This window comes from Notechis scutatus, chromosome 5 (genome assembly GCF_049901735.1).
Source record: "Notechis scutatus isolate UNSWTSFEM ecotype Mainland chromosome 5, rNotScu1.2, whole genome shotgun sequence".
NCBI classification, from domain to species: domain Eukaryota; kingdom Metazoa; phylum Chordata; class Lepidosauria; order Squamata; family Elapidae; genus Notechis; species Notechis scutatus.
In genome coordinates, this window is record NC_142013.1 from 80,190,812 (window position 1) to 80,205,066 (window position 14,255).

The 14,255-nt window shown below is 35.8% G+C and overlaps 1 protein-coding gene across 5 annotated transcripts in view; it reads left to right on the forward strand.

Annotated features, from left to right (window-relative positions):
- Positions 1-14,255, forward strand: part of GABRB3 (gamma-aminobutyric acid type A receptor subunit beta3) — a 219,233-nt gene that overhangs the window by 160,965 nt on the left and 44,013 nt on the right. For all 5 annotated transcript variants that reach the window (XM_087967119.1, XM_087967120.1, XM_087967118.1 and 2 more), the window contains one exon: positions 10,614-10,834. In XM_087967119.1, the coding sequence (XP_087823245.1) occupies positions 10,614-10,834 (221 nt within the window). The remainder of the gene's footprint in view (positions 1-10,613; positions 10,835-14,255) is intronic.

Consider the following 14,255-nt stretch of genomic DNA (forward strand, 5'->3'; position numbering starts at 1 on the left):
ATGAGGACCGAGATTGTTGGGGGCAATATGCTGATTCTATAAACTGCTTAGAGAGGGCTGTAAAGGACTGTAAAGCGGTATACAAGTCTAAGTGCTATTGCTATGGCTATATTGTTACTTATATAAAAGGGTATAGGAAAAATTTGCTATGGTATATAAAAATTCAAATAACCTTTAACTATATCTGAGGAATGGTAATGAGCCAGCTAATAGCTGTTTCTGTAGCTAAATCTGCTATAATGCTGCTGTATTTTCTCTTCGCCTATTGAGTCACACAAAACAATATTGTTGTATAGTACTATTAAATATAACTAAAATAGCATTACTTTGTATTTTATAATGGAAAGTGTTCACTGTTAAATACAGAACCATTTCTTTTATATAATCATATCTATGAGGACTTAACAATTTATACATAACAGTTACTTATCTATAAATATACTGATCAATTCGCTTCCCGGTTAGCACAATAGCTGATCTTCAAACTGCCTTTATAGATTTGTGTTGTAATTGTAAGTGACAAACAGAATTCGAGGGGCAACATTGCAAGGTATGCTTTATTATTACTTATGCCAAACCTCTTTGCCTCCACACTGCTCCCCCTGAGAGATGCCTGTGCCTTTAGTTCTTGATAAGACAATTGCTGGGTTCCACTATTGGGATCATGTTTTTTTTGCTTTTGTAACAGTTGTGCTGGTAACAATATGATTAAATATTCCTGGTGGCATTCTGAATTAATTTGACAACATATTTTACAGTGCTGTAATTATGTTTCATATATTGATTTACAATTTGAAGAATGTATTTTCTTTTCCCTTTCATAATGATTATAAAGCATTATTATCAAAAAATAAATTGCCAAAAGAAGTACAGGAATATAGTTAAAGTTTGGATGTTTTTGTGCCTGGTTGTGCAATAGTTAGCAATGGAATCATAGTCACAGAAATACTGTTGTTGTTTTTTACATGAGGTCAGTTGCTTTCCTTATGTATTGGTATGTGCAGAGTTCCTACCATCTTAGTTATACTGGCCAGAAATCCTGAAAGCTGAAATCTCAGATGTTTGAATACTGCAAAGAGTGTGAGGTTACAGAATGCTGATCTAAATTAAACTCCATATATTTTGTGGAAATAAGGAAGTAAAGGTAGTACTTACTTACTTATCCATCTACCACCTTTATTATTACACAAATAAGGTGGCAAACCTATCCAATACACCTCCCTTCTTCTATTTTCCCCGTAACCACAATTAGCATTGGAAGTTGCTAAGTCACTAAGTGAGCCATCACTTAATGATTGGACCTAATTTTCTGACATTTTTATTAAAATCATTAAGTGGATCAGTCATTAAGTGACTCCAGCTTCCCTATTGACTTTGCTTGTCGGAAACCAGCTAGAAGGTCATAAATTGTGATCATGTGACCACAGGACATTGCAACCCTGTTGTTGTTTTTTTTAACTGAAATATGATGTGAATGTGTCTTGCAATAAATAAATCAATACTGCAGCCATTGGAAATGGGAACCAGTGCCAAGCGTCCAAATTGCAATCATGTGATTGTATCCCTGTTACAATGATCATAACTTTGAGGATGGTTATTAAGTGCTGTTGTAACTTCAACCATCGTTAAACAAATGATGGTAAGTTGAGGACTACCTGTATATTAAAATTAAAGTTACAATTAACTTGTTTTGTATATTTATAAAAATGTAAAAGGCAATTCTCAGAGTGCACGACAGAGTAACACTACCTGTAATGTCAATAATCTTCACTACTTAATCTCCAAAGCATATCAATCCTGAAGGAGAATGATGTGAAGAAATAATTCCCGTAGAGTATGTTGCCAACATACTATGTTGGGCTTATTTTACAGCCAATACCTAATTCAAGTAGAAGGTGAAAGTTTAGGATTAGGTAATTTAATTGTATTATTAATGTTAACAGTGTGTTAAAATATATTGTGAACTTAAAACTTTTAAGGATTAGAAATTTTGGGGACTTTGAGATATAATCCTAGGATTGATTAAATTTTGTCAATATTTGGCCTTATTAGTAGTTCTAGATATTTGGGATATTGAAGTTATGGTGGAATAATGAGTAATTTTTAAAATATTAAATATTATTGATTTAATAGGGGATAATTACATGGTGAAAAGAAATGCTATCTGTGCTTAAATAAATTAATGGAAAAATGATAAAGAATTATAAAGAGAGAATGGTATTGTTGAAGTTGGAAGAATACTTATTTGTATTATTATTGTTAGCATTGTTTAAAAAAGAAATTGATCCAGTCAATACACTTTCCACAAAATACGTATGGTGTGAAAGGAAAACTGTAAATAAAATATGAATTTTAAAAAAATTCACATGCTTCTATCTGGAATGATTCTCAGGACCTCTTTCTGACTTTAAAATATTTCCTAATTTTGTGTATAAACTAGAAACCACACTAAATTCAGTAATGCTGGTATTTAACCCTCATTATATAATCAACATATTTCATTTTGGAATATACTGAATAACTTCAATGACCTTGAAGAATCAGACTTCTTAGTCTTAAATAAGTAGCCAATTAATTAGATCACTTTTAATTATGAGTCACACTCCTAAAAATTCTGTACTTTTAATTAACATCTCCTAGCTAAAACTTTTTAAATATATTATTCAATTTTAATTTTTTTTCATAAATTAAACTTTGATTTGCTGCTTCCTAGAATGGTTAAAATCATCCTATGCTTAATATTGCTTGTTAGTCATATGATTTCAGTTTGTCAGTTTTATACTGGTGTATTTTATCAGTGTACTGTTATCTTTTTGAATCCTAAAGCTGTAGCTAAAAGTCAAAATATGTATAGTGCATTGAAATTAAAGCTTAATATACTTCTCAATGATAATTTAAATTTAGAAATAAAATGCCAAAGAGTAAATATTTCAGTATGTTTTTGGCTGCTGCTGCTGTTGAAATTATACTATGATCAGGAAAAAGTTTCATTAATGGAAAGATAGGAATTGTAAATGCTATTGTACATTTGGTGAATATTTGGTTGCTCCTTGTATTTTGATCTATGACTGTAACAATGTTCTATCTATTCAGATGTTCATTTTTTTCATCACTTCTTGATCTTTTGACTAACATGGGTAATTACTATTTTCACAGGCAGAAATCAGAGATAATTTCTGTATTAACTTATGTATATCCAAAGATGGAAATGTCTATTGTATATTATATAATAAAGTCATGTACAATATTGTAGCCTTTCAAGGGTGTTTATACCAACTGTATTCACATCTATCATAACTAACTGTAATTTGTTGCCTGACAAAAAACATGTGATGTCATATCAGTAATTAGTTAACAATATTGCAACAATATTTTGTGATAAAGGGATGAATGGAAAAGTTTTCTAAACATTATAACTATCATAAATTACACTGGGAATATTCTATATAAATGTGGTAGAATAAGAAAACATCTGTCTTGTTTTGCATTTAAAGTGATAGTATTTGTTGTGACTAATTTTCTAGCTTCTACATGAAAGCATACTATTTTAATCAGCCACATACTGTTTGTTTTTGTATTGCCTATTTTACCTTCATTTCAGGAAAGTGTAATTTATCATGTATGTGGTCATATTATGGAAACACTGGCTTAGAAAGATAATAATTAGAAACAGCTGTTAACATTTTTCAGATGACATAGTTTATATACAGTCCCCATGTAATTGCAAAATCCCCAAAGAATTAAACGTTACTTCTAATACATTTGGTATATGCATATATGTGTGCGTCCATGTGTATGTGTGTGTGTATATATTTGATTTTTGAACAAAATTGTTACATTATTAACCCATTCACAATTATGAATTAGATAAAGACTTGGAATAGCATTGCATACACATATCAGAGATATTCAATAGCCTATTTCTTGTGGAACAATTGTACTTTTTTTCCTAAATAGTCTGCACATCAGAGAATGCACTAGTAATATAAATTGGGAGGGCAGAATTCTGCTTGGCTTTTATGGCATTTTTTTTTTTTTTTTGTAATCTGAACTGGTTATGAAATGAATTTTTCACCCAATTTATATTATGTCTCCCAGCATGTTTACAATGAGATGAGAAAACCATTATACATTATCATGACAAAAATTATTATAATAATTATAAAATGACAGTTTTGATATATTGAGCATATGGATATGTCATATTTGATATATATCAAAACTGATACAATTTTTGTACCATTTGAATATAATTATGTGAGAATTTTGGAAGTTGTAGACCAAAAGTATTTTAAGTTGAGTAGGATATAGTATTTAGCACATTATGAGAAAAATCCAGTAATGTGGTGGATAAGGTGTTGGACAAGGACTGAGAACCAAGTCCTCATTTGACCAAAGTGTTCACTAGATTACATGAAACACAAGCTGCTGCTGTAGATAGAAAAAATAGTAGAGATATCAAAGGACCATTTGAAAATCAAAGACAATATTTACCCTTAGTGAAAAAATGGGAAGAGATTATATCAAGCAGAATGTGCTAGCCAGCATTGCACTACCCTAATTTTTTTTTTAAAAGGCTAATTCATACTCATCGGCTTTACCTCTGAATCGTACGTCTTCAGATGTTAATCTGGCAATAGAGGGATTCAAATGTGGAATGAGATCATACTTTTTTCACAGTTTTGACCTTAAGCAAATGCCAAGGCTGAGACTACCCATTGCAAACTCAAAAACTTCGGGCAGGAATTTAAGTTAAATAAACTTTTTTAAAAAATGCGTTTTTCTTTTAAAATACAATTATTTGAGTTCATCATTCATCACATATACATACATATACACACACCTTTGTACACTAACCTTCTATTAATAAATTGGATTTAATCCAAACTGTCAAATCTAATGTAATGTTATTAATCCAATGAACAGTGATTGCTATAGTGTGATGTAATTAATATAATGTAATATAAACTGCAACAGTTAATTGAAGCTATGGAGTGCTTCAAGCTATCAAGTTAACTACCGTGTTTCTCCAACAATATGACCTCCCCCAATAGGAAGACCCCGCATGTTTTCTAGGCATAAAATGAAATTAAGCCCCTCCCCCCAAATTTAGGCCTATTTTAAAACATGCAAAATGGGGGGAAGGGCGGGGGGACTTGCCGTTAGAAGCGCCCCGCGGGCAGCAATTCCTTGCCACCAGCTGCTCCTAATGGGCTATCATGGCAGAGCACGAAGAGCTCCCTACTCCTGCCAAGCACCTTTGCAGCAGACCCAAGACCTTCAGCACCTGCCGCTGTTGATTTCCCTTCTGCTCATGCCGCCGCCATGTTTGGAGCTGCCACTTCCACGTTTGGAGCACCACTGCTGTTTGGAGCACCGCTACCGTTTGGAGCTGCCGCTTCCGCATTTGGAGCTGCCGCTGTGTTTGGAGCTGCTGCTTCCACGTTTGGAGTGCTGCCGCTTTTGGAGCACTGCTGCTATTTGGAGCTGCCACTTCCGCATTTGGAGCTGCTGCCACGTTTGGAGCTGCTGCTTCCGCGTTTGGAACCTCACCGCTATTTGGAGCACTGCCGCTGTTTGGAGTTGCCATGTCCAAGATTTGGAGCTGCCACCGCATTTGGAGCTGCTGCTTCTGCGTTTGGAGCACTGCCGCTGTTTGGAGCACCACCGCCATTTGGAGCGCCGCCGCCACTCCAAACATGGCGGCAGCTCCAAACACGGAAGTGGCAGCTCCAAACATGATGGCGGTGCTCCAAATTGCGGCGGCACTCCAAATGGCAGCGGCACTCCAAACACGGAAGCGGCAGCTCCAAACGTGGTGGTGGAATGGGCAGAAGGGAAAGCAACAGTGGCAGGTGCCAAAGGTCTTGGGTCTGCAGCAAAGGTGTTTGGTGGGAGTAGGGAGCTCTCTGCACTTCGCCATGATCACCCGTTAGGAGTGGCTGGTGGCGAGGCTGCCCGCAGGGCGCTCTAGATGAGGATGCAAGGGGGGAATTAACTCACCCCAAAAAGACGGCCTAGCCATTTTTTCGGGCTCAAAAAATATAAGAAAATTCTAGTCCAACCCCAGCTCAGGCAAGAAAACCGAGGATGCCAAACTCTGAGTAGAAATCCTTGGAAAGGTGTCAGAATAATACTTAGAAGGAACCTTGGGGTGTAGTCTATACCATGTCAGAGAAATGGCTGTCCAGTCTTTTCTGAAAAACTTCCTGTGATTGAGCACCCAGAACTTCTGGAGACAGGCAGTTCCACTGGTTAATTGTTCTCACTGTCTGGAAGTTTCTCCTTAGTTTTAGGTTGCTTCTCTCTGTTCAGTTTCCATCCATTGCTTCCTGTTTACATTCTGCTTCTTTGGAAAATACATTGTCCTCCTTTCTTTGTGGCAGCCCCTTAAAAGCCTGTTGCCTATCACACTCTTGAGTAAAGCATGTGAGCCATTTCCTCCTTTCAGTGGTCCATGAATGTACATCTATAGTATGTAGATAATAAAGTCAAAAAATGTGAACAACATTTTTACAGAACTATAGTTAAGTTGAGGCTGAGTGACAAGGAATGGCTGGGAGGGGCGGGGCCAGGTGAGGCACCCCTTGATGTGAGTGACATTGAATTGGCCACGCCCAGTCACATGACCACCAAACCATACCCACCCAGTCACATGACCACCAAGCACACCCACCCAGTCACACCCACCTACCCACATGAGCACAAGCCATGCCCACCAAATAAGCCACGCCCACAGAACTGGTAGTAAAAAAATTTGAATTCCACCACTGCATGATTCCACCCTGCTTACATGCCTGCTTCATCTGTTTCATTCTAGTCTCATACTATCTTCCTTATTGGGAAAATGTATAATTCAACTCAGTATGATTTACTTCCTGAGTTCAAAGATACTGGATTATTTTCTGAGACTAGGGAGAATTCAAACCTTCTAGCCAATCAAGAGGTTCACTATGAGCTTAACTATTTTATTAGAAACTTACAGGTTAAAATGGGAATCCAGACCATAAACTATGGCTTACTTCTGTTTAGCTGGTATATGAGTTTCAAGAAATAATGGCTATTCTGCTTTCAGTTGTTAAATACCAATTTAAAATTTGTGTGACACAAATCTTCATGCTACAAATAATTGATATATTGTACCTTATTTAACGAATTTGTATTGTGTCTCTCTGCCAAAGGCATTAAAAATCACTACCGTGCTTTACTAATCGCTACACATTCTTTACTAATGAATAGATATTAATAATATTGTCCTATGAGGCAACATTGTTACATGCCTCTGATGGAAAAAGATCATTTTATATCTTTCAATATTATTGGCAGTTTCTTCATTTAAATTATTTCTAAGTTTGAATTTGAAGACTTGGTTTCTTAAGATAATAGTAACTGCAGTATGGGATCTAATCAATTAATGATTATCTAATCATTCATTTCTGTCTGTTCCTATGAATGGAAATTAATTTTCTGTGTTATTATGGTCAGTTTGTCTTCAAATGTCAAAATGAAGTTGTTCTGCTTTTAGCTGCTATGTCAGTTAGTTTCCTTTTATTTTAGAATAGAATAGAATAGAATTCTTTCCTGGCCAAGTGTGGTTGGACACACAAGGAATTTGTCTTGGTGTAAATACTCTCGGTATACATAAAAGAAAAGATACATTAATCAAGAATCATAAGGTACAACACTTAATAATAGTCATAGGGTACAATAAGCAGTCAAATCATACTAGGAAACAGTCAATATAAATTGTAAGGATACAAGCGACAAAGTTACAGTCATACAGTCACAAGTGGGAGGCGATGAGTGATAAGGAGTGATGAGAAGATTAACAATAATAGTAGTGCAGACTTCGTAATAGTTGAACAGTATTGAGGGAATTATTTGTTTAGCACAGTGATGGCTTTCGGGGATAAACTGTCCTTGTGTCTAGTTGTTCTTGTGTGCAGTGCTCTGTAGCGTCGTTTTGAGGGAAGGAGTTGAAACAGTTTATGTCCAGGATGTGAGGGGTCTGTAAATATTTCCCCTCTTTTTGACTCTTGCAGTATACAGGTCCTCAATTGAAGACAGGTTGGTAGTAATTGTTTTTTTGTGCTGTCCTTATTATCCTCTGACGTCTATGTCTGTCCTGTTGGGTTGCAGAACCAAATCAGATAGTTATAGAGGTGCAGATGATAGACTCAATAATTCCTCTGTAGAACTGTATCAGCAGCTCCTTGGGCAGTTTGAGCTCTCTGAGTTGGTGCAGAAAGAACATCTTTGTTGTGCTTTTTTTATGACGTTTTTGATGTTGTGTCCATTTTAGGTCATGTGATATAGTAGAACCTAGAAATTTGAAGGTCTCTACTGTTGATACTGTGTTGTCTAGTATTGTAAGAGGTGGTAGTATGGGAAGGTTTCTTCTAAAGTCTACCACCATTTCTACGGTTTTGAGTGTGTTCAGTTCCAGATTGTTCCAGTTACACCCTGAGGCAAGTTGTACAACCTCCTGTCTGTATGCGGATTCGTTGTTGTCTCAAATGAGACCAATCACTGTTGTGTCATCTGCAAACTTCAGTATTTTAACAGATGGATCAGTTGAGATGCAGTCATTGGTATATAGAGAGAAGTGGAGAAAGCACACAGCCTTGGGGGTTGGGGTGCTGTGCTAATTGTACAGGTATCAGATTTGATTCTGCCTAGCTTCACCTGATGCTCCCTGACTGTTAGGAAGCTTTTGATCCACTTACAAGCGTGTTCAGGTACCGCTAGTTGGTTTAATTTACTTAGAAGAATGTCTGGAATGATGGTATTGAATGCTGAACTGAAGTCTACAAAGAGGACCCTTGCGTAGGTATTTGGAGATTCAAGGTGTTGTAGGATGTAATGCAGAGCCATATTAACAGCACCATCTGTCGATCTATTTGCTCAGTATGCAAACTGCATGGGATCTAACAGCAGATCTGTGATGGTGGGATAGCACAAGCCTTTCAAAGATTTTCATAACTATAGATGTTAGAGCAACTGGTCTGTAGTCATTCAGTTCCTTGATGGAGGGCTTCTTTGGCACTGGGATGATAGTAGAGCGTTTGAAGCAGGAAGGAACATAGCACATCTCTAGTGATCTATTGAAGATTCGGGCCAATTGATCAGCACAGATTTTTAAGCAAGAAGGAGTTATCTTGTCTGGCCCTGGTGCTTTTCCTGGCTTTTTTCTGTGAAATAGATCTTGCACTTCTTTTTCTGTGATCACCAGAGGTTGTGAATCCAATGGGTTGGGGCCAGTTGTAGGAGGCTTGGCTGTTGTTGATGTGTTTGAGATGGGGGTTGTAGGTGGCTGTAGTTTCCTTTCAAACCTGCAGTAAAACACATTCAGGTCATCTGCTAGTTGTTTATTTCCTTCTGCCTGGGAAGGAGGTTTGCTGTAGTTATTTGAAATGACTACTTGCTTGACATAAGAATCTATTACTTTCTGCTTATACTCACCAAATACATTTTCAATAATATATTTATGTATACACCAAAAAGAAATATAGGCTTTAGAATAGCAGCTTTTATTATGTGGTGGCAGATAATTTACAATAACGTGCAAAGTTTTTCAAAGATAGCCAAGCATGCATTCTGATTCAAACAAACCAAGTCAATAATTTGTGCAGAATTTATGACGGTTACAATAAGGCAGATCTTATATAGATAAGAATGTGTGCATTCTTTATTTTCCAATTTGGTTTATAGAATGGCATATGTCAAAAAAAAAACAACCAACTGTTTATCTACTAGCTCCAATTCTGTAGTACAGCATTAGAATTCTGTTTTCAGTTGTTGAGTGGGAAAGGGTTTTTTTAAAAAAATTTCTGGACCAGACTTCTCTAAATAGGAAATTTGATATATAACTCAAGGAGAGTGTAATAAAGCTAAGGCATGCTTCTCTAAATATATATTTTCTTTTACAACAAGAACAGCTTTTGGTTTAATAATTACTAATATTGTACTATAATTTCTTATCTAGTATTATGCATTTATACCTGTGGGTTTTAGTAACTTAGCTTTTTAAAGTCACTTATTACAAGTCAATAAAAATACTTTCCAGTTTTATTACTTTTAAAACCAAGCTTTAATTAAGACATCACTAGTAAAGAGTGCATTTATTCCTAACTTCCACATCAGAAAATTGCAGAAAACACCAGGGGGCATATTGTCCTTTTGATGATGCACCTAATAGAAACTCTTCCTGAGCACTGGGAAAGTAAAATATAACTGCTGTAGCTCTGAACGGTAATGACATTTACTTCCCATGAAAGATAGCTTTTCTTCTAAAGTATTGGGCATATTTTTGTGAAGTTGTTTCTTCTTTTAGTTATAAAGATCGAAAAACCAAAAGCAAAATGCTGCATCAACATTAGTTCAGCTGTTGCTAGTGGGTTATTTCAATCCAGAGATGTTTCATTGAAGCTTATACAATACTAGGCGAACAGGCCTTTAGGAAGAAAAATGCTATACATATAAAAAATAAATACATATTATTTTTTTATTTGAAACAACCTAACTAACTACATCTAAGATTATATTAAAGTTGATTCTAGAAGTTCAATACATAACCAAGACTTAACTTCAGTTTTTCTTCTTCTCTCCACCAGGATTACACGTTAACAATGTATTTTCAACAATACTGGCGAGATAAAAGACTGGTTTATGCTGGGATTCCTCTCAACCTTACACTCGATAACAGAGTAGCAGATCAACTATGGGTGCCTGATACTTATTTTCTGAATGACAAGAAATCATTTGTGCACGGTGTTACTGTTAAGAATCGAATGATTCGCCTTCATCCAGATGGCACAGTATTATACGGCCTCAGGTTTGTAGCTATGTAATCAAGAATTATTCACTTTTGTATGATATATTGATCATCCCAGGGGGTTGGTACAAGGTTGTTACATTAGATATTAGGTTAGAACATAATATGCATAACATATTATGCATTTCATTGCTTTTTAAAAAGATGTCTCTAGAAACTAAGTAGCATTGTCAATGTTTAATTTTTCAATTGCCAATGAATGTATTGTTCAGAATAAAAGTTACACAAGAGCTGAAAATTTGATTAGACATAGAGAACTACGCAAAAAAAAAAAAGTCATTTTCTTTTTCTAAGCATAGTAGAAAAACTGTGCCCCTATATGGTTTCTATGTGCATGTGTGAAAAAGAGACTTGGTATTTATGAGAGGCAGCAGGCAATTTTGTCTATTTTTAACTCTGATCCTGTTTGTTGGTAATACAGGTCCTGGAAAATGGCCTGGGTATTGACAGAAAAAAGAGTTTTCTCTTCCAGTTTACATAGCAAGGCCTGCATTAATTAGAGCTTCCATATCTACGCTGTAAATGTGGACAACCAAATAGATGGCAGCTAGGAGATAGAATTTTATGTAACTATAGTAATTGTCTGGATGTTTCAAATCTAAAATATTGTGACTCTTCTCAGTAAAGAGTTTTGTTTTATTATTATTTATTAAATATACAGTGTATGTTAGCTATCTCACTCTGTAAAGCAACTCTGGTTGGCTTAGAATTAAAACCATAATTAATATGGTTTAATATTTAATATAAAATATTAAACATTACATACAGAGATAAATGGAAAACAAGATTGGTACAGCGGTGGCATCTTTTCTGTTAGTCCATCAACCACCTCCAACATAGAATCCCCCATCAGGCTGCAAAGCTAACCCACAGAATCAGGCTTTTAAGGCTTTTCCTGAAGGGCAGCTCCTTTTGATATAAATTTCATTCATTCTTTCCTTAATTGAAATAAAAGCTTCTGTTTGTTTGGAATTGCCCATTATTAATATGAAGGATCAGTATAAAAACAACTTCAGCTTCAGCTTAATGGTTGCTTCCCTCATAAACATTGATAAGTTTGGAATTAAGTAGTAGCACATTTCAGAGAATTAGCCTCAATTTATTTCATGAAATTTGGAGAGTAATTCTTCAAGTGACTAAGTTTAAATGTTAAATTCTTCAAGAACGAAGTTTATCTAGGAAAATTTTGTTTTAATATTTTCATTTTCAAAACCTTTCTCTGCTTATACATTCAACGAGGTCTACATTTGTTCTTGGAAAAGTAGGCTGCATGTGGAATTCATATGAACAAACCTAGAGTTTCACGGGGGGAGCAAATGAGTGCCAAAGTCTTCGCCTCTACAACCAATTTCATGGAAAATGCATTGGGAAGGCAGGAACATAACTATGCCGCCCTATTTAATAGGAGCAATATGAACAAGTAAAATGATTCCTATATGCCTTTCTTCCTGTAGGCACTACATTATTCCAGCCCATTTTACATCAGCATCGTGACCTGATAATAATGTAAATATAGGAGTTCATTCTGTTCTATGGGAATAATGTAATTTCTATCTGCTGGGATTCATCATCTCAGCAGGAGAACTTTTGAATATTAGACTTATATTGATTACGACTGGAACATTACTACTTTGCTATACATTGTAAGGTAGCTTAATTCATCAAAAGGGTTCCAGACTTTCCCCTTACGTTGTAATGAAAATGGGGGGAACTGGGTTTAAGAATGAGGAAGTCTCTCTATTTATTTGTAGTTCATGCAACCCACTGTCCTTGCTGTTGCAACCCTTAGCAAATATTTTGCAACATTTCACTAAGGAAAACTTTATAAACTACTTTCTAATGCTGAATCAAGCAGTTTAATATTTTGTATACTGTTTTACCTCTGCAGAAGTTCAGGCAGCATATTTTCCCAATCTCTGCTGCATAGTTGAACGTGGGAGTTTTTATCTTGAAAATATGTACCATATTATTAGTTTTCCATTTTGTTTTGTTTTTCCCTGATTTTTCCCACTTAACTGTATTTGCTTTGGTGAGTTATACATATCCATTTCCAGTTCTGGTTAAGACAGTGATGAAAAATGTATCATGATGCCACAGTTCTGGTTCCAGTCTTTACTTGCATTGCAATGTTGCACATAAGTACATCAGGTTCCTATCATGACATTATGTCATGCATTTCATCATATGGCAGCCATCCACCTCTTCCTGAAAATAATAATGGACTTAAGTGGTGCTCAACTTGAAAGACATTGTATAACCAATTTAGAATAAATGTTAACATTGGTTTAAGATATAGTATTATATGGATACAAAAGCATGTTAACTAGAAATTCTTTCTAGAATTTAGGCATAGGGTGAGGATATTATGTTAGCCTGCTATTGAATTAGAGTTGTTATCTGACAGGAAAATGACCCCTGACAAGACCATTTTTTTCTTGTATTAATTCCATTATATAATTTTTAAGCCAACAAATTATGCAGAGTGATGTATGAATTGGACCTGTAGAAATCAGTCAAGCATATTGTCTTCCTATCTATCTTGGACAATACTTCTATTAATTGACTTAAATTCACAAAGTAGCTTTGGATTTTCACAAAGTTTGCATACATATGGGCAAAACATTCAGTTGGCTGAAAATCATAGGCCATTTCTAAACAAGTGATTTGGAGCAGTGGTGGGATTCAAATTTTTTTACTACCAGTTCTGTGGGTGTGGCTTGATGGGCGTGGCTATGTGGTCATGTGACTGGGGGGGGGAGACAGAAACTCACTTTCTAGAGAAGGGGATTGGACTAGATGACCTCCAGGTACCTTCCAGCCCTGGATTTCTGTGCTGCTTCAAAGCATCCTCTGAAGCTGCATCTAGTGCCATGGTTTATGGTCCTTCCTTTCTCTCCTTTTTCCCTCCTCCCCTCCCTCCGTCCCTTTCTTTTTTTCTTTTTCTTTTTTTCTTTCTCTTTTTCTTTCTCCCCCCCACTTTCTTTCTCTCATCCCTCCCTCCCTCTTTCTTTCTCTTTCTTTCTTTCTTTTGCCCCATTTTTCGCCTAGTAGGCCTCAGGGAAGCACTGAAAAAATAAACATTTTGAAGCAAGCGGGGTGATCAGCTGTGCCATATGATTTAAATTAGCTAGAAAGGAAGAAATCCAGTGATTTCCTGCTTTCTAGCTAATCTAAATCATGCAGCACAGCTGATGGTCACCCAGCTGATAGTCGGAAATACCAGTTTAGCCAAACTGGTAGCAGTTTTTATTACTGGTTTGGCACCACTGATTTGGAGATATAATTTCAATTTTAAGTAGGATTTTTAAATATATATTTTTCAAGCCATACCATACTAACGCCCTGTTTTTCATTAGCCCTCTGTACCATATGAAATTAACTACATTTATTATAAAATTTACAAATTGTGGCTTGTGATTTC